This window comes from Chlorella variabilis, assembly GCF_000147415.1.
Source record: "Chlorella variabilis unplaced genomic scaffold CHLNCscaffold_7, whole genome shotgun sequence".
Classification (NCBI taxonomy): domain Eukaryota; kingdom Viridiplantae; phylum Chlorophyta; class Trebouxiophyceae; order Chlorellales; family Chlorellaceae; genus Chlorella; species Chlorella variabilis.
Genome location: NW_005435081.1, coordinates 296,418 through 315,020, shown reverse-complemented (window position 1 = coordinate 315,020; position 18,603 = coordinate 296,418). Strand labels below are relative to the sequence as shown.

General features: G+C 69.7%; 5 protein-coding genes across 5 annotated transcripts in view; 3 read left to right on the top strand and 2 right to left on the bottom strand.

The window, feature by feature from the left end:
- Nucleotides 1-2,774, bottom strand: part of CHLNCDRAFT_144148 (hypothetical protein) — a gene marked incomplete at both ends in the record, with an annotated part of 5,027 nt that extends 2,253 nt beyond the window's left edge. Inside the window, 6 exons of the mRNA XM_005848565.1 lie at nucleotides 142-359; nucleotides 472-728; nucleotides 997-1,092; nucleotides 1,310-1,428; nucleotides 1,678-2,472; nucleotides 2,672-2,774. Of these exons, the coding sequence (XP_005848627.1) occupies nucleotides 142-359; nucleotides 472-728; nucleotides 997-1,092; nucleotides 1,310-1,428; nucleotides 1,678-2,472; nucleotides 2,672-2,774 (1,588 nt within the window). The remainder of the gene's footprint in view (nucleotides 1-141; nucleotides 360-471; nucleotides 729-996; nucleotides 1,093-1,309; nucleotides 1,429-1,677; nucleotides 2,473-2,671) is intronic.
- An 847-nt stretch (nucleotides 2,775-3,621) lies between these two features.
- On the top strand, nucleotides 3,622-9,011 carry CHLNCDRAFT_144147 (hypothetical protein; the record flags this gene model as incomplete). The annotated part of the gene is made up of 14 exons (XM_005848770.1): nucleotides 3,622-3,714; nucleotides 3,972-4,100; nucleotides 4,341-4,602; nucleotides 4,852-5,060; nucleotides 5,255-5,449; nucleotides 5,558-5,893; nucleotides 6,035-6,996; nucleotides 7,146-7,227; nucleotides 7,336-7,493; nucleotides 7,636-7,834; nucleotides 8,029-8,155; nucleotides 8,382-8,477; nucleotides 8,626-8,648; nucleotides 8,877-9,011. The coding sequence occupies 14 exons, from the start codon at nucleotides 3,622-3,624 to the stop codon at nucleotides 9,009-9,011; spliced, it is 3,006 nt and encodes a 1,001-aa protein (XP_005848832.1).
- A 101-nt stretch (nucleotides 9,012-9,112) lies between these two features.
- On the top strand, nucleotides 9,113-11,166 carry CHLNCDRAFT_144146 (hypothetical protein; the record flags this gene model as incomplete). Its single annotated transcript, XM_005848769.1, has 6 exons — nucleotides 9,113-9,154; nucleotides 9,178-9,283; nucleotides 9,446-9,534; nucleotides 9,683-9,808; nucleotides 9,987-10,454; nucleotides 10,612-11,166. The coding sequence occupies 6 exons, from the start codon at nucleotides 9,113-9,115 to the stop codon at nucleotides 11,164-11,166; spliced, it is 1,386 nt and encodes a 461-aa protein (XP_005848831.1).
- A 469-nt stretch (nucleotides 11,167-11,635) lies between these two features.
- CHLNCDRAFT_144145 (hypothetical protein) lies at nucleotides 11,636-12,664 on the top strand (the record flags this gene model as incomplete). The annotated part of the gene is made up of 5 exons (XM_005848768.1): nucleotides 11,636-11,665; nucleotides 11,765-11,831; nucleotides 11,911-12,003; nucleotides 12,142-12,239; nucleotides 12,470-12,664. The coding sequence occupies 5 exons, from the start codon at nucleotides 11,636-11,638 to the stop codon at nucleotides 12,662-12,664; spliced, it is 483 nt and encodes a 160-aa protein (XP_005848830.1).
- A 3,179-nt stretch (nucleotides 12,665-15,843) lies between these two features.
- On the bottom strand, nucleotides 15,844-18,603 carry CHLNCDRAFT_144143 (hypothetical protein; the record flags this gene model as incomplete). The annotated part of the gene is made up of 11 exons (XM_005848564.1): nucleotides 15,844-16,096; nucleotides 16,250-16,319; nucleotides 16,503-16,590; nucleotides 16,739-16,804; nucleotides 16,909-17,057; nucleotides 17,180-17,286; nucleotides 17,445-17,555; nucleotides 17,678-17,774; nucleotides 17,864-18,045; nucleotides 18,160-18,282; nucleotides 18,377-18,603. The coding sequence occupies 11 exons, from the start codon at nucleotides 18,601-18,603 to the stop codon at nucleotides 15,844-15,846; spliced, it is 1,473 nt and encodes a 490-aa protein (XP_005848626.1).

Genomic DNA, 18,603 nt, shown 5'->3' with positions numbered 1-18,603 from the left:
TGCCAGGCCTGCCAGCCCCCACAGCGCAGCACGCACCACACAACACTGTACCGCACACAGCAAACAGCACACAGCACTGTACAGCACAAACCACACAGCACTGTACCGCACACACCACACAGCGCACGCCCCTCCCGCGACTCACGTCCATGTCAATGTCCGACACCGCGGCGTACGGCAGCAGCACGCTCTTGCCCTGGGTGTGCGAGTCCTGGGTCCACACGCACAGCGAGGCGCGCTCGGGTACCATGTTGAGCACCGAGGCAAAGTCCTCGCAGGCCGCCTCCTCGGTGAACAGCCCCTTCATCAGCGGCGCGGGGTGCACCATGCCAAAGTCGCCGCCCTTGGTCTCGCGGAAGCTGCGGGGCGGGGCGGGCAGGGTGAATGGGTGGCCGGGAGGGTGGGCGGGAGGGAGGGCGAGGGAGGGAGGAGGGGTGGAGCACGCCACGCTGCAACGCAATGCATGCACACCCAGCCAGCCGGCAGCCGGCCCGCCGCCGCCGCCCCAAGCAAGCTCCCTGCCAAGCGGCCTGCACGCACCGCGCCATGCCGCGCAGCTTGGTGAAGGAGCGCTTGATGTAATATTCTGGCGAGGGCACCAGCTTGCGCCCCTCCTCGTTCTGCGGGTGCAGCCAGGCCATCCAGGACGTGTGGTAGCAGCCCATGTCGACAAACACAAAGTCGGCGGCCGCCGTGTCGTCGGTGTAGCGCGAGGAGTTGCGGATGGCCTGCACGGGGGAGCGGTGGGGAGCGGTGGGGAGGGAGGGAAGGGGAGGGGAGGGGAGGGAGAGTGGCGGTGGTGTGAGGAGGGCAGGCATTGGGCTAGGCAGAGGGAGGGGGGGGGGGGTATGCGGGACGGGAGGAGGAGCGTGGGCAAGGGGGAATTGAGATGAGGTGGGGAGGGGGTGGGCGGCGCAGGCAGCTCCAGGCTGGCAGGTGCGGCATGGCCGCACGCAGCGGGCGGCAGCGGTAGCGGCGGTACCGACATCCACCCACCTTTGTGATCCAGTGCTCCATGCTGTACTGGTACTGCTCGGGCAGCAGCAGGTTGTGCCCGTCGATACCCCGGCCCATGGACGCAAAGGGCCACAGCTGCAGCGGGCGGCGCGGCAGGGGGAGCAGCGGCGGGGGGCAACGCATCCGTCAGCTCGGCGCTTGTGGCTGCCAATCTCTGCCAGCCTGCCCTCCACGTCACCCACCACAACCACCACCGCCGCCTCCACCACCACCGCCGTGTCCTCACATGCCCAGGCCAACACCACACCACAGCGCCCTGCATGCACCGGGGGCCCTCCGGGGCCCTCCCCACCTTCTCGTCGGCCAGGTCGCAGTTGCCCGCGCCGTACACCTCCCCCCAGCGCTGGTCCACATCCATCACCGCAATCTTGCAGTCGGGGTTGTCGGGTACCGCAGACTCGTCAAACACGACTGCGGTACGGGCGGTACGGGCGGGCAGGGAGGGAGGTGAGGGCGAGGCGCGAGGCAGGGGTTGACCAGGCAAGGCTGGCTGCAGCGCTGCTGCGCTCAAACGCAAGGGCAGCGCACGGCAGCTGCGAGGCTGCCAGCCAGCCGGCCAGCGGCCCTGCGCAGGCACGCGACGCTGGCGGGTGGCAGCCGCGCAGGCGCGGGCGCGCTGCGCGCGAGGTGGGGGAGGCGCAGCAGCGCGGCGGCGCGCACCTGCGGTGGCCAGGGAGGCCGAGATGTCGCGCTCGCGCCTGGCGGCCTTGGGCAGGCGCTCGCCGCTGGGGTCCACCACGTCAGACCACCAGGAGGCGGCGGCCTCAGCGGGGTCCTCCTGCTCTGGCCCCGCCGCGCCCTGCTGCTGCTGCTGCTGCTGCTGCGCCGTCGCAGCGGGCTGCTGCGCCGCCTGCGCCGCGCCCGCGCCCGTGCCCGCGGCGGCCGCGGGCTGCGTGGTGGTGATGGTGGTGGTGGTGGTGGTGGTGGACGTCGCCTCCTCGCCCTGCTCGTCGGCAGCGGCGGCGGCGGCGGCCGCGGTGGCGCCCTCCATCTCCTGGGTGGCGGAGATGGTGACGGTGAGCGGCGCGTCGCTGGTCGCGGTGGCCTTGACCGTGGTTGTGACCAGGCGCTGCTGCTGCTGCTGCTGCTGCTCCGAGGACGGGTGCGCGTCTTCGTCCTCGTCCTCCAGAGAGGAAAACTCGTCCTCGTCGGCGGCCGCCTCGGCCGCGCCGCCGCCGCCGCCGCCGCCCTCTTCCCACTCCTCCTCTTCCTCGTCGAGCTCCAGCGCGGCGCGCGGCTCGGCGCGGCCCGCCGCAGCCTTGGCGGCGGCGGTGGCCTTGGCCTTGGCCGCGCCCGCGCCGCCGCCGGCCACCGTGGAGCGGCTGTACTCCTCGCTGGTGGCCGTCACCGTCTGCCCGTTGTCGCCAAAATACATCTTGGCCACCAGGGCCTTGCGGTAGTATGTTTCTGTGCGGCTGCTGCTGCCGCCCAGCTCCTGATTGAACATGGCCACGCCTGCGGGGCGGGGGGCACGCGCAGGGCGCGGGGGGAGGCGGCGTCGGGTGGGGGCACGTGGCGGCGGGCGGGGGCAAGAGGCGGCGGGCAATCTTGCCAAGACGCGGCGGCGGCGGGGCTGGGGCGGGCCTGGGGGCCCGGCGGCGCGGGGGGTGGGGTCCGAAGGAAAGTGTTGAGGGCCCAGAAGGCCGCAGCGCACCTGCCACCAGCGCAAACACGACCAGCAGGGTGGTGAGGGAGCAGAACCCTCTCCGCCCGGGCTTGGCCTTTGACGGGGTGGCGGGCAAGGAGAAGCCCTCCATCAGGTGCGCCGGATTGGATGCCCTGCAAGCTCAATCGGCGGCGCGGGGGCAGGTGCAGCCCGTGAGCCGGCCGCAATCCCCTGCATGTGGTGCACTTGCGGGTTCCTGCCTGCATTCCAACGCACCTCCAGGACTTGTCTGACCGCTGCAGCAGGGGGGAGGCCCCTGAGTGGCCGGGCATCTGCACCACCGCGCCGCTCCCAGCCGGGACGACTGAGGACGCCTTCCCGGGCCCGGCAGGCTCTCCTGAATCGGCCCTAATCGTGGCGGCCACGGAGGCTCGAAGGGGAGGCCTCAAGCTCGCTGGACAGCCTTTCACACCCCAGATGCCAGCCAACAGAAGGCCCAAGCAGCCCCCGCTGTCGCTATCGGCTGCCGACCCGCGAATTGCACAAGATCTGCAATCAGTGGGCTGCCATACGCACTTGGAGACGCGGTGAGGGCACCTCCTGCTGCGTGCTGTGATTCGGCCCACCGGCATTTTCTCCACGACAAAAGGGTCCCAGATCGGGCAGCTTGTAGCGGCGTGCGGACACGTAGGGACCTGGAACCACTGGCCGCCAGCAAAACCGCACCCAAGCCAGCCACATGTCCAACATTCTGCCGACTGCGGAGTGCCTCCAAAATTGGCAGCAGAGCCCTCCGGGGTGGGTGCATGGTGCTGGGGAGAGCTGACAACGCCGCACGCTGCTCGCCAGACCTCAACATGCCCTGCCTGGGCACTGGCCCGGCACCGCACCCCGCACCATCCGCGTCTCTGCCACGCACCGTCTTCTGGGCTCAAATGCCCTGCTGCACCTCTGCCAGACAGGACGAACATGCTGCCGAGGTAGCTTGAGGGGCGAGGATGCCTGCTGTTGGCCTGACGGATGCAGGGCGGTATGCAGACACTGCCACCACAGAGCCGGCGGACCCGCCTGGCGGCTCCCTGCTGTGGCTGGTGGGCGGCCCAGCACAGCGTCTCTTGTTTTTTCTGATCTCGTAGTTCACTGAAGCGGTGCATAGCGGCAATCGAACTCGCACAAAGCGTTGACCGGCATCCGCCAGTCTGTGCCTTGGAGCCCGTGCGTGCCATATGCACTAGCAGCAGCATCACTGCCGCGTTTACTTACTGCAGCAGAGACGCGCTGCGTCGCACTCTCCGCCAGCACCCCCGGCGCTGACTCGCGCCTCAGCGCCCCTTTCCCCCAAACGTAGCGCACCAGCATGGTAGGCGACGCTCAATTGGTGAGCGCGCTCCGCCGCCAGCTGGGCGAGCTGGCCTACGACTCCACCGCCCTGACGGCAGAGGCGGCGCCGCTGGTGGCGGCGCTGCTGGCCGACCTGGTCAAGGCACAGACAGCTACCGCGCACTCAAGGTGCAGGCGGGCGATGCGGGGCAGGCCTCCCAAACCCTGCAGTACCAGGTGGGCGCCTGCCGGGCCAGCTTGCGTTCTGTCGTGAGGCGCGGCAGCGTTCTGTCGGGATTATCGCCGCCAGCAGCAGCATGCGCTACGTCACCTTGTGGCAGTCGGTCGCTGCCGCCAACTGAGAGAGAGGCCGGGAGCACGCTGCCTGCGCCTGCAGGCCGAGGTGCTGCAGCGGGAGGTGGGGCGGCTGGGTGCCGAGAACAGCCGCCTGCATGCCAACCTGCTGCGCGAGGCGGATGCGCAGCAGGCGCAGGAGGCGGGCACACACCAGCGTGCCAAGCAGGCCGAGGCGCGTGCCGCGGATCTGGCCTTTGCCAAGGAGCAAGCGCTGGAGCGGGCGGCGGCGCTGGAGCGGGAGCGAGACGGCCTGCGCGCCAAAGTGCGCGACCTGCTGAGCTTCGGGCAGCAGCACGCGGGAGGTGGGTGGGCGGGGGCGAGGTGGGGCGCGTTGGGCTGCCCTACGGCGCTGGCTATCCCATGTGGGGCATCTGCAACAGCACAGCACTCTCCCAGCTCTGTGCTGCCCTGCGCGCCACGGAGCTCCCCAAGCTTCCCACCCCGCACGGCTGCTGCTGCGCCGCTCTCCCAGCGCCCCACGACATCCGCCTGCCTCGCAGCCGCTGCCGCCCTCAGCTCCTCCTCCCTCCTCGGCCGGCCCTCCCCTGCAGATGAGCTGGAGCTCAAGGCCGCCTACTCCAGTTTCTCCATGACCGCCCCCCTGGAGCCGCGCCCCGCGCCCGCCGCGGCCGCCAAGACCTCCCGCGGCGCCATCTCCCTCATCAAGGCCGCCGACAGCCGCATCCTGGCGCTGGAGGCAGAGGTGCGGCGGCGAGAGGAGGCGCAGCAGGCGCTGGGCGCGCAGGTGCAGCAGGCCAAGGTGGGTGCCGCGCACGTGCTCGGTCGAGCTCAGGGAGGGTCTTCTGGTACCAGGCGCAGGACACGGCAGTTTGCTTGTCCAAGAGGTGCTTCCCCGCCCTGCCACCACTGTGGCTAATTTACAGTCAGGCCACCCACGGGCGGGGCCCAGCAAGTCCTCCCGACAACCGCCCTGGGAGGGTTCTGTGCTTGCAGGATGCGCTGGCGCAGCGGGATGCCGAGATCGAGCGGCTGTCGGCGCTGGTGGCACGCGGTCCCGACGTGGACCGTCTGGCCCAGCAGTACCGCACAGAAGCCAACGAGGCAGTCATCCTGCAGCTCAACCAGCAGGCGCGGCAACTCGGCTCCTGGCGCCCAGGACGCAGCAGCCAGGGGTTCACGGAAACACCGGTTTTTGAAATCAATGGGGCTCCCTGGGTTACCTGGCGTGTTGTTGCCTGGTGTGAAGGCTTTGGAAGGTTGATGGGCTGCATCCGGGTGTGTGTGGCGCTAGTGCAGGTTGAGGCGCTCACCTCGGAGCTTGTGGAGGTGCAGCGGCGGGCGGTGGACCGCGGCGACCTGGAGGCGGCGCAGCAGGCGCAGCGCCAGGCCGAGGCGCGTGCCAGCTCGCTGGCGGCGGAGCGCGAGGGCGTGGCGCGGGAGGTGGAGGCGATGCAGGCGGCGCTGGTGCGGCTGCAGCAGGAGTCGGCGGGCGAGGGCGCGGCGCGGCAGAAGCTGGGCAGGCTGCGGTCCACGCTGGAGGGGGTGCGGGCGGAGAAGGCGCTGCTGGAGGGGCAGCTGACGCATGCAGAGGCGAAGGTGGCAGAGCTGCGTGACGTGCTGGAGCAGCGGGAGGTGAGGGGCTGGGGGCATGCATCAGGGCCGGTGGGCAAGCAGCCTGCGCATCGTGTGCATGCGCAGGCCATGCCAGGTTTGCATTGCATGCGGCCCTCCATTTCCTAACCGCCCACCTTCCCCGATGTGCACCTGGCCTAGGGAGCGCTGCGCAAGGCGCAGGGCCGCTGCAAGCAGCTGGAGGGGGAGCTCTCTGCTTCTGTCCAGAAGCAGGCGCAGCAGCAGCGAGAGCCCGAGGGCTCGGCCAGCCAGCAGGAGGCAGCCGCTGCTGTCAGCCTGCAGGAGCAGTGCCAGGCGCTGGCGGATCAGCTGGCAGAGGCTAGACGCTCACGCGAGGACGCGGCCGCGGCGGCGGCAGCAAGCGAGGGCGAGTGCCGCCAGCTGCGGGAGCAGGTGCAGCAGCTAGAGCAGCAGATGCAGCGGGCGCAGCAGCAGTTTCTGCGCACCGAGCAGCACCTGGCCCAGGCTGTGGCGGTCGCCGGCGCTCCGCTCACTGCCCAGGAGCCAGCAGCGTCAGCAGCGGAGGAAGGACAGCCTGGCGCTGATCAAGCAGCCCCGCCAGAGCAGGGACAGGATGAGCCTGGCATCGGCGTGCTGCAGCAGCAGCTGGCTCAGCAGGCGGCGCAGCTGGAGCAGCTGGAGTTTGAGCGCACTGAGCTGGCGGTCAAGCTAGAGGAGAGTGAGCAGCAGGTGGCAGCCCTGACGGCCGCTGTGTCTGCCCAGCAGCAGCGCGACCGCCACTCAGCAGCAGGCGAGGCGCAGGCCCCGGCGCCTGGCCTGGACGGAGGCGATGGCGGCGGCAGCGGCGACTGGCAGCTGGCGGCGGGCTCCCGCTCGCCGCCGGCCAGCCAGCGGGAGGAGGAGCTACACCAGCAGGCCCAGCAGCTGCAGGGCAGGATCCAGCAGCTGGAGAGCCAGGCAGCCAGGCTGCAGGAGGAGCTGGCGGCTGCCGGTGCAGGCTCCAGCAGCGTAGCAGACGCCACCGCTGCCGCGGCAGACCTGCGACGGCAGCTGCAGGAGCGCAGCCAGGAGGTTGCCGACCTGTCTGCCCTCAGCATCAAGGCGGATGCCACGGTACAGCAGTACATGGTGCAGCTCCGCAGGTGGGTTGGCGGACCAGCAGTGTGTGGTGCACATTTCAGCAGAGTGGGTTGTTCCAGAGCGGTTTTGAGTGTGATTGTCAGCGCCATTGCAGGATGAAGGTAAGCCAATTCAATATGCTAAATGCCCCTGCTTTCCTGCCCCTGTGCAGCATGGCGACGGAGCTGCGGGCCGCGGAGCTGCGGCTGAGCGACGCTGGGGCCCAGCTGGCCAGGCGGGCGGAGGAGGCGCAGGTGGGGAGTGTGGCAAAGGGTGCAGCGGCAGAGGGTACGCTCGCCCCCTGTCGCTGAGTCGCGTCTCCTGCTCATGCTGACTGTCTGCTGTACTGCCCTGCCGTGCAGCAGCGTGATGCTGAGCTGGCAGAGCTGCGCGGCGTGGTGGGCGCCCTGGACGCCGAGCGAGACTCGCTGCAAGCCGAGCTGGACCGCCGCGCGGAGAGCGCCGCCGCTGAGGCCGGCACGCTGGCGGTGCAGTGCCACCGCGCGGAGGAGGCAGAGAGGTGTGGTGTGGGTGGGCGATGCCACAGCTTACATCCATGTGAAGATGCACGGGTGGGACATTCTGCAGCGTGTGCACTCAAAGGCATCTTGCTTCCTATGGTGCTGGGGCCGACCTCCTGTGGATGCTCTTCATGCGTGCAGGGCCCTGGCCGCCACCGAGGCCCGCTTGGCGGCCGCCGCCACGCGGCTGCAGGAGCAGGAGGAGGCGGGGCAGGTGCAGCGGGCGGAAGCCGAGGCGCTGGGGCGCCAGCTGGCGGGGCTGGGGGCGGAGCACGGCGCGCTGGTGGAGGAGTACAGGGCAGTGACTGATGACCTGGCGGCGCTGGTCAGGGAGAACCAGGTGGGCGGGCGGCGTTGAAGGGAACTGGGCGGTGGGCGGATGGGACCTCTGGGCGCAACGGCAGAGCAGATACTGTAGGAAGATGGCTGGCCAATGCATGCATGTGAGATGAAGCAGACGGCCAGCCCAGGGAGCCCCGTTCACTTGCCACACGTACAAACACGCACCTACAGCCACCGCACCTCCCGCCGCAGGTGGTCAGCAACCAGCTGAGCAGCATGACTGCCGAGCGGCACGAGCTTGCGGAGCAGGTCAAGGTGCACAGCAGCCGCAGCCACTACAACGAGCAGCTGGCGCGCGCGCGGGAGCAGGACACGGCAGGTAGGGCGCGGCACGGCGTGGTGCTGCTGCTCCGGCCGTCTTGCCTGCAAGGACAGGTGGATGGTGCTGCTGGCGGCAGCAGCGGATGCTGGCCGCAGCAGCGGCCAGCCTGGCTTGGCGCCGCCCGCTGCCACCGCCTGCACGCCCGCGCTGCCTCCGAAGACCGGCGCAAGCCAGGCGCGGCGATTGATGGCGGGCTGCTGCCGCTGTTGCGCTCTCCCTGCAGAGCTGCGCACCGCGTACGAGGGCCTCTCCCACGAAAACCAGCGGCTGCAGCAGTCACTGACGGAGCTCACGAGGGAGCTGCAGGCCCGGGACGCAGGTGCGCTCTGTTCGAATGAAGAGTACATGTGCATGATGGCTCATCTGCGGCGGGAATGCGCATGATACATGTTGTTCCCTGTTTTGTCCCCGCCCTATCCCGACTACTGCCACACCCCACACCTGCCACATCCACCCACCTGCCGCAGAGCTGGTCACCAGGGCGGAGGAGGTGGCCAGCCTGCACGAGGCGCAGCGCAGCGCCCAGAGCCAGATAAACATGTACATCGCAGACCTGCAGGCAGGGGCAGATGGCCGGCTGGGGCAAGGGCTGCGTGGCGGCGGGTCCAACCTGCATGACCACGCCTGTGCGCAGCCGCCGGGGGCGAGGGCGTGACCAGGGGCGGGGACGGCGCCTCGCTTCTCCACTGTTTGACCGCTGGGGTGCTGCTCCCTGCAGGCCGGCGAGCGCCAGCTGGAGGCCATGGGCCGGGCGATGCGGCGAGGCGACGAGGCGGCGGGCGGGCTGGACCGGGAGCGGCACGCGCTGCTGGAGCAGCTGCGGGGAGCCGAGCAGGCACGCTTTGCGCCTTGACAGCCGCAGCGTGCCAGCTGCCTGCTGCCTGGCTCTGCATGCGCTGGGGGCAGCTGGCGGCTCGCCTCGGTTCAGCGCCCATTTGTGGCGCCTCCTGTGCAATGTTTGAACCGTTCATTGCTTCATCCCTCACGGCGCGCGTGGTCGGCATGCCGCCGTGCTGCAGGTGCGGTTCCAGCTGGAGCGCGCCCAGGAGGCGCTGCAGCGCCAGCTGCTGCATGCAGAGGGCGGCATCGGCGTGCTGGAGGCACGGCTGGCGGATGCGCAATCGGGTGAGGGGCGGCCGGCTGCTGCTGCACCAAACACCGAGTGGGGGATCGCCTGCAGCTGCTGCTGCACCAAAACACCGAGTGGGGGCCACCAGCAGCAGCGGCGCCTTTCCGCGCTGGCAGCACTTCCACCCTGGGCGTGAACTCGGGGTGCCTGCGGTGCAGACTCTGAGGCGCTCCGGCAGCGCATTGCGCTGGAGCAGGCACGGGTGGGGGAGCTGGAAGGGCTGCTGGCCATCTCTCGGGCCGACCAGGTGCGTGGGCTGCCCTGCCTCTCTTGGTAGCGCCAACCATGCATGTGCGTGCGTGCCTGCTCGCCCGTGTGCCGTGTGCACCTCACAAGCGCCTCGCGCTGCGTGCCTGATTATTTTTTTGCCTGCCCTCTGGGCTCTCCTGCTGCAGTACAAGCGGGACGCTGTGGCCGCGGAGTCGGGGCCCGACCGTCAGCTGGCGTCGCTGCAGGAGCAGAAGCGGCTGCTGGAGGAGCAGGTGGCCACGTTGCAGCGCCAGGTGGACGGGCTGGTGCAGGTGGGCACCATGACAGGAACGGCGGCAAGGCAGCCAGCAAGGATGTGGCGGAGGCAGGCAGTTGCCTGGCTGCCACCAAGCGGGGAGAGTCTGTCGGCCCACACATCAGGCGCTCGTGCATCTGCTTGCTTGCTGCCCTTCCAGCATGCCTTACAATGCCCGGCCCTCCTGCCTGCAGCGGCGGGAGGCACAAGACGTGGAGCTGGGCCAGCTGCGCTCCCGGCTGGCGGCAGAGTTTGAGGTGGGGGCCAGCCGCGGCAACCACGCCGCGCAGCAGCGGGGCGAGGCGCTGGCGCAGGAGCTGGGAGAGGCGCGGCAGCAGTGCACGCAGCTGGCTGGGGAGGCGGAGGTGGCGCGGGCAGAGGCTGCGCGGCTGGCGGGGGCGCTGGACGGCGCGCAGGCGGCGCTGCAGGCGGCGCAGCGGGAGCTGGAGGAAGTGAAGGGGCTGCTGGTGCTGCAGGAGGCGGCTGGTGGCAGTGATGCTGGCGCTGATGGCACAGGAGCCGGTGCCACGTCTGCCAGGCTGGCGCAGCTGGAGCAGCACAACCGCCAGCTGGCAGTGCAGCTGCAGACGCTGCAGGGGGAGGCTGGCAGGCACGCGGCGTCGGCGGCGGGTGTGTGGGGTGAGGTGCAGGAGCTGCAGCAGGTGGGGAGATTGAGATGGATGGATGGATGGAGGGAGGGAGGAAATTAACCGGGCCGCCAGGGTTTGTACTGCCTGTTTGGCCTGCTTGTCTGCGTCCGTGTGGTTGGTATTTGCAAGGCCAGCCACCCTTTTTGCTGTGCGTGGCTGCCTCCCGCAGGAGAATGAGCGCCTGCTGGACCTGCTGGGTCACATGGACTCTGAGCGTGCCAGGCTGGCACGTGAGCGGCAGGAGCTGCTGGGAGAGCTGGTGTGCTTGCGAGCCACCGCACCCGACCCCGACCCCGGGCCCAGCAGCGCCGGCGACAGCGCCGGCAGCGGAGATGGCAGCAGCACCTCCCAGCAGCAGCAGCAGCAGCAGCAGCGGGTAGAGGAGCTGGAGCGGCGGTGGCGGCAGCTGGAGGCGGAGCTGCAGGCGGAGCGCCAGCGGCGCCAGCAGGCTGAGCTGGACTTTCAGGAGCTGCTCACAAACATGGACCTGCTGCACGGCTCGCCCTCGCCCCCCAGCACCGCAGGCAGCCCGCCGCCGGCAGCGGCGTGCGCTGGGGGCAGCGCCGGCAGCGGCAGCGGCCTTGCCGGCCAGCAGCAGCAGCAGATGCGGCCGCAGGCGGCGCAGCTGCAGGCGGCCGTCAGCTCGCTGCAGCACATTGCCCAGGGCCTGAGCAGCATCAGCGGAGAGGGCAGCGAGCGCCTGGGGCTGGGGCTGCGGTGCTAGAGAGCGGGCGCAGTGGGGCTGAGAGTGATCTGTGACTGGCTTTTGCTGACTGACTGGTTTCGGTGACTGACTCAAACAACTGACACGTAATCATGCCGCCGTGACAATCAAGGCGAGGTGCTCTAGGCAGCGCTCTGCGCCCGCGCCCGCCGCCACCTTGGCACGCTTTCGCTGTTCTCTCTAAACGTGCCGCATCGACTAGTAGAGTCATTGCAGCGTCAAGGAGGCACCCTCCCGCAGCCATGCTCAGCCTCGGAGTGATCTGATCCTCTTGCCTCCTTCTGACACAGCTCATCTCTACGTCCCGGGCAGCGTCCCGCGTGGGGGACACGTTATAAAACCTCCCCCAGGTGGCGGCGGCTTGGTGCTGCAGCATGCCGCCCATCCGCCTCCCCCCGCCAAGGCCGCCGCTCGCCGCCACCTGGCCGGTGTCCACCTGCTGGCCACGCCCCCAGAGCCAGCTATTGCCATGGCGGACAATACTGCGAGCCTGAAGATCGTTCAGGCAAGATCGTTCAGGCTTCCTGCCCCACTTGTGTGCTCCGGCACGCTCCCCAGAGCCTGCTTCGCGCCGCGACCACCTGCCTGGCGCCTGCAGGCATTCAACGAGCTGCGCGGCACCCACCGCATCCTGGTGGAGGAGGATGCGGCCTGCTGCGGGAACTGTGAGCGCCGCCGCTGGCTGCCCGGCACCCCGGCCGCCGCCTGCTCACGAACCTGCGCCTGCATTCTGCCGCGATGCAGGCGCGCATGCGGAGTGCAGCAGCCTGCTTGACTCCACCCCCGAGGCTGTGGGCTACATCTTCTATCACTCCCAAGACATTGACAACGCGGCAGGTGCGGTTTTGGGGGGCGCCCGCCTCCCCGCCCTCGCTCCACCCCCCCTCGCTGCAAAGCTGCCACCAGCGGGGGTTGGTCACTGCAGCCTGCACCCCACCAGCCGCCGGTTGTGCTGTTGCTGACGTGGAGCTGCAGATGGGGAGCTTTGGCTGGGACATGCGGCGCGGGACGGCATGCCCGCCAAGGTGGTACCGCTGGTAACTGCCTCCTGCCTGGAGGATCATGGCTTCAAGGTGGGTGGCAGCTGGGGGCGCGTGGCTGGCCCGCTGCTGTTTTGGGTGGCTGCCAGGGGCCCTGGCTGCTCTGGACCCTGGCTGCTGGTGGCACGGCTGGCCAGGTTGTTACTGTTGCGTGGCCTGGACCTGGTGGCGAACGACGCAACAGTTCAGTGGTTTTGACGTACGGCGCTTGATGCTCAGGGATTGCTCCTGCCTTTCCCGCTGGCCCGTGCCCCCACGCGCAGGTGGACTGGGACGGCAGCATGAACAGGCGCCTGATGGTGCACATTCCAGAGGGCCCTGAGCGAGACTACTTTAGGAGGCAGCTTGAGTGGGATGACGAGTATTACGATGAGTATTCCGAGGGTGATGAGGAAGAGGAGGAGAAGAGCGGCGAGGAGGGCGGCGGGAAGAGCGGCGGCAAGGCGGCCGCGGGGTAGCGGCAGCGGTATGCGGGGCGACGGCGGCGGCGGGCCCGGCACGCGCAGCGGGGGCTCAGCGCTGGGGCGCAACGCGCACGCCTGGGCTTGCTGCCGCCGACAATGACCTGTGTTTAGCGCATGTGCTTGCAATCAGTTGAGAAAAGGGCATGTGGAGCAGCTACCTGACAGGGCGCCAACTCGACGCCCGCGCCAGGCTGGCGGCGCGGATAGCCCCGCTCTCACATGGCCTCTCTTCATCGGTCACCTGCGCTCCCTGCCTCTGCCTCTCCCCTCCTGGGCAAGCCAGGGCCCCGGCCTACAACCTTATCCTCCCAGCAGGCTCCCTTCAGCCGCACAGGCCCAGCCATGGAGCAGCAGCGGAGCAGCAGCCTGTGGGCCTTCATGCGCAAGAGGGAGGCGATCATGACCACACCCAGCTCCGCATACTCGGCTGCTCCAGGCCACACGACTGCCTCAGTCTTCACGACTGCTGCCCAGGGTGGGTGGGACGGCGGGAGAGGGCCAGCAGGGCTCCAAGGGCCCAGGCTGCCGCCAGCCCACGCCGCCCAACCGCTACAGCTGTCCCAGCCCGCCGCCGACGCCCACTCTGCTTGAAGCCCCCACCCCGCCGCCTGCAGGAGCCTACGCCTCGCGCCAGTCGGTTGACTATGCAGCCTGGCGGCAAGAGGCGCCGCCGCCTGCCGAGGTGCCGCCGAGCTGGGACCCCCAGGCCTGCTGGCTGGTCTCACCAGAAATGCCTGCCCTGCCCGCCGCCCCCGCCGCCGCCGCCGCATCGGTCAGCACAGCCCCCTTCACGGCTGCCACTCATGGCTTTGCCGCCCCACCTGGCAGCGCGGCCGCGGGGCCTGGCGCGCCCGGCACCAGCGGCAAGCCCCGCACTGGCTTTGCCGGCGCCTGGGCCCGCCTGAAGCAGCGGTTTGCCAGGAGCCCACGCCGCGGGCGGGGCGCCGCTGGCGGCAGCGACGATCGAGAGCTGCTCGGCGCGGCTGCGCCCATACCCACGCCTGGCACTGCGACTTCCAGCAGCAGCAGGCAGCACTCCACGCTGCTTCACACCACGGGGAGCGTGCCGGCGCTGCCGCGGCAGCCGCAGCCGCCGGCCAGGCGCCAGTCGCTGGCTGGCCAGCCGTCGCACATCCCCAAGCCGCCCTTGCCGCCCTCGGCGCGCCGCCACAGCATCAGCACCACTCCCGGACCCCTCCCAGGCAGCAGCAGCCACAGCAGTAGCACACCCAGCAGCGCCAGCAGGCTGCTGCCGCCAGTTTTTTCCAGTACCAGCAGCAGCGGCGTCAATGGTGGTTTCGCCCCAGCCCCGCTTGCTCCAAGCTGGCAGCAGCAGCAGGGCGGCAGGGGCCTGGCGCACAGCGCTGGCGCCGCTGCTGCTGCCACCGAGGCAGCCGGTGCTCGCGGCACGCCAGCCTCAGACGACGGCACGGCGCGCCGCCTGGTGTTCAGCCCGCCACCCAGCCGGGCAGAGCGCCCTGCCACCCAGCCCATGCCCATCTCATCTTTGTACCAGCGCACCGAGTGGTACATGCAGCCCAGCCACAGGCAGCAGCCGCCCGGCGGCCACCCAAGCCTGCACCAGCAGCAGCAGCAGGAGCAGCAGCAGCAGCAGGCTGCCGGCCAGCCGGCCTGGCCGCCGCGACCTGGCGGCACGTCGGCATCGCACGGCAGTGGGGTCCCACGCCTGGTGACCCCTCGCCTCAGCTTTGAATGCATGGCGCCGGCGGCGGGGTCCGCAGCCGCCATCGGCCCGCCCCTTCCGCTGGCAGACCTGCTGGCAGTGCCGCCTGAGATGCTCGGGGCATGGGTGACGGAGAGCGAGGGCGGCGGCGGCGGCGGCGGCGGCCGGGCCTCGGTGCATGCCCTGCTGCAGCTGCCGGCGCTGCAGGCGGCTGTGTGGGAGCAGATGCAGGAGCTGCAGGTGTGCCTGGCTGGCCGGTCGGCTGGCTGGCTGGCTGGCTGGCTGGGTGTTTGTGCCGGCTGCTGGCTGCTGGCTGGTCTATTAGGCCAGCGAATTAGCATGGGGCGTGCATCGCTGCGAGGCCTACGGTGCCTGCCCAGCTTCCCACACATGGCCAAACTGCCGCTGGCAGCAGCCTCCACGCCGCTGTTCGCTGCCCTCAGTCCCAACCCTCAATCCCAGCCTTGCCCTGCCCTGCCCAGCCCTGCCTCTGCCCCGCCTCCTTCCACTGCCTAGCAGGTCAGCGAGAGCGACGGCAAGCTCGTGCTGGTGTGGACGACGCGGGTGGGCGGCGCGGGGGTCCTCCGCCGGCCGGAGGAGGCTTACCCCACCAACGGAGCGCTGGCCACAGTGCCCCGCATGGATGGCCGCGGCGGCGGCGCAGCGGCGCAGGTGCTGCCGCTGCCAGCTGCTGGCTTGGCAGGCCCACCGCGGGGCCACACGGCTGGGCATGAGCCTTCAGCAGCCGCGCGTGCATGCACATGCGCCCGCTTCCCGCTCCCACAGCCTGCCCACACACACATCGCACAAACACCACACCGACCAAACACGGTCCCAACACACACACACCCACCTCTACCGCCGCAGATGGCGGTATCCATTGACGGCACGCTGAGCATCAAGTCGCTGCAGGGGCCGCCGCTGCCGGCCATCATCCACCAGAAGTTCCGCCTCAGGTGTGTGTGGTGTGGTGCATGGTATGGTGCATGCATGGTGTGTGTGCGTGTATGTGTGTGTTTGTTGTGTGCGGTGGGAGCTGAGAGAGGCTCACGGCTTGCAGGCAGGTGCCGCGCCTGCCTGGGGGAACAGGTCGGGCTGTGCTGGCTGGGCGCCCATGCTGTGCCATGTTCGACTCGCCGTCGCGCCGCCCTCGCGCCTCGCCCTGCGCCCCGCAGCGCCAGCGGCGGGCGCCTGCGCATCTCCCTCAAGGCGCAGCTGCTGGACGACGAGGGGGAGGGGCTGGGCACGCGGCGCACCTCCCTATGCACCATCAGCCGCTCCGCGGGCGCCAAGTACGCCACCACCTGGCGGCGCCTGCACGCCTAGGCGTCCCGCCGCTGCGCGGTAATCGCTTGACGAGGGCCTCTCGGACTCTTCCCTGCTTGCATGTGTGCGTACTCCCCGTTCTGCCCTTGCATTGCAGCCAGTCAATGTTTAGATCCTGTGTGGGGTGAAGTGCTCAATCCCCGGTCACCACAATGTCCAGCCCTCAGCTCCAGGCACCGACTGCCCGAGGCCCCGCCAGCTCCAGTACCGCCTCGACAATGTCTGCAAAGGCCTGTGCGTCCCGCAGCAGCGCAGCGTGCCTCAGGCCCTGGTAGCGTCGGATGTGCACAGAAGGGCTCCCCGACGCCGACGCCCGGCCGCCAGCGCCGGAGGCTGGGCCGCGCCCAGCCGGCGCCGCCTGCTGCCACGCGTCGCACGCTTGCAGGCTGCGCAGCGGCACCACTCCGTCGCCGTCGCTGCGTGTGGAAGCGCCAGGATCGGTGTAAGGGCTTCAGCAGGACAGCAGCACAGCACCAGCGTGCATCGTGCGATTGGTGCAAGGGCTTCAGTAGGACAGCAGCACAGCACCAGCGTGCATCGTTCGGCAGCAGCAACCAGCGTGAACGCACCTGAACTGTTGCTTGTAGCGGGGGCTCAGGCCCGGCAGGGAAACAGTCACTCCGGTGGTCGTCTCGATGCCTGAAAGCAGTCGGGGGTGGGCCACAGCACTGCTTTCCGACCGACAAAGCTGCCACGCCAGTCAGGCATGCCGGCCGGTCTGCCCATGCCTGTTCCACTTCTCAGCAGGCACCACATGCCCGGGGCAAGTTCACTCCCCCAAGCCACCCTGCCCGGCCGTCAATCCACTGGCCTATTCCTCACCCGTGCTGTACAGGCAGTACAGGGTGTGGTTGGGTGGGGCGGACAGGTCTTCCATGTACTGCAGGCTAGCCTCCCACACCTCCGCCGCCTGCATCACAGGCTCAGCCGGTACCTGTGTGGCGCTGCTTCGCAAGCTTGCTTTGCAGTAAGTGGGGCAGCGGCGGGAGAGGCCATACAGCCTGGCACAGGCATCCCCACGCCCTGCTGCTGGTGCTTGCCTGCGAGGCCCCGGCGACGCGCAGCCACGCCCCCAGGCTTTGGGCCGTGTAGCGCTTGCCGGTGGCTTCATCCACCACCAGCGTCTGCAGCAGCAGGGCACGCTTGGCAGATGCATTCAACAGCTGACTTGGCTGCGACATGCTTGCAGTAGGCAGACGCGACCGCCCCCGCCTGCGGCACACCTCACCTTGCCGCCAAACACGGCGGGGGCAGGGGCCAGCCAGGGCAGGACTGGCAGCGCGCGGAGCAGGGTGCGCAGCGCCGCTCGCCCATACTGTGCACCGTCGGCGCCTGCCACCGTGGTCAGCGGCGCGTCCAGGCAGCCGCCCCAAACCCCTGCAGGGCCGCGCGCGGAAATGCAGTTAGCGAGGCAGAGGCGACTGCCCGACTGTTCAGCACATCACCGCGCGACCTCCCCTCTCAATCGCCCTGGCAGCAGCAGTGCAGGGTGCTGCCACAGCTGGTGGGCCCGCCTGAGATGGCGATGTGGCCGGCGATGTGGCGCGCCTGCCAGGCGGGCGCGACGTGGCGGCGCAGGAAGAGGGCCAGGTAGGGCGCCCCCATGCTGCACACACACGCACACACACACACACAAACACACACAAACACTTCATCAAGCCACAGGCTTAGCACCAGTGATGCCTGCTGCGCCTGCTGTTGTTCCAGCCGCTGCCAAGGCCTGCTGCTCCCAGCTGCTAGCAAGGGAACTGCTGCATCGGTCACCTGAGCGAGATGGCCACTGCCGGCCTGCCAGCAGCCTGCACCGCCTCCTCGATCTGGCGCTGCAGTGCATCAAAGTACCCGCCCGGCTGCACCCACTCGCCAGGCGGCAGCCTGCGAGGCAGCGACAAGGGCTGCATGCAGAGGTGCCTCTTCTGTTCCGACCAGCATCCGCGCATGCAGCACATGCAGCGCCACCCCATGCCATGTCATGCCAGGGGCCGGGGCGAGTGCACCGCCAGTCGTAGAGGTGGGCCAGCATGTCGGTGCCTCGCCGCCACCCCAGCTGCTCCAGCGCCGCCGCCAGCGGGGCAAACGTTTCAAAGTACTCGCCTGCTCACCAAGGTATTAAGTGCATGCAAACCTTATGCGTATAGGCATGGCTGGGGCAGGCGCAGGCCGCACCGGCGCGACCCCGCCACCTGTTGCTGCCCCGCACACGGCCGGCAGGCGCCGATCAAGCTCCTCCTCCTCCTCCTCCTCCTCCTCCTCCTCCTCCTCCTCACCTGGCGCCACCCGCATGCCGCTCTCGAAGCCAGGCACGGGCTTCACCGCGACGCCGGCGGGGTCGCCGCAGCGCCCGCCCTCGCCATCACACTCCACCCTGTGGCACCCAGCGCGGGCGGGCTCAGGGCCGGCCCCTGTGGCCGTGCAATGCATGCTGGTGCCAGCACCGGCCAGTGTGGCGAGGCACGGCGCGCAGCTGCCAGGCTTGCACGTCGCTCGCCTGAGGTTGTCTGCCCAGCAGTCGATGGTCCAAGGCAGCAGCATGCGCGGGTTGAACCAGGCCTGCAGCCAGCCCCGTGTGCTGCGGCGGCACCAGAAGTGCGGGGCGGCGGGCCTGCAGGGGGGCACGTATACGGGCAGGGGTGGATGGGGTAGGGTAGGGTCTCGCAGGTGTGCTACCCCAGGAGCTCTCCCGAGCTGCCCCTCACTTGTTGTGCAGCGACAGCTCCAGCTGCACGCCCGTGAGCGGCGGGATGAAGATGACCGGCGCCCTGCCGCCGCCTGCGGCATCCAGCCGGCCTGCCGCGGCGGCGGCGGCCACCCTCTGCCGCCACAGCGGCGGCTCTGGGGCCTCGTCCAAGCCGCGGCCGCTGCCGGGGCGCCCAGCGCCGCTCCAGGTGGCTGCCAAGTCCAGCAGCACATCCGCAGCACCCAT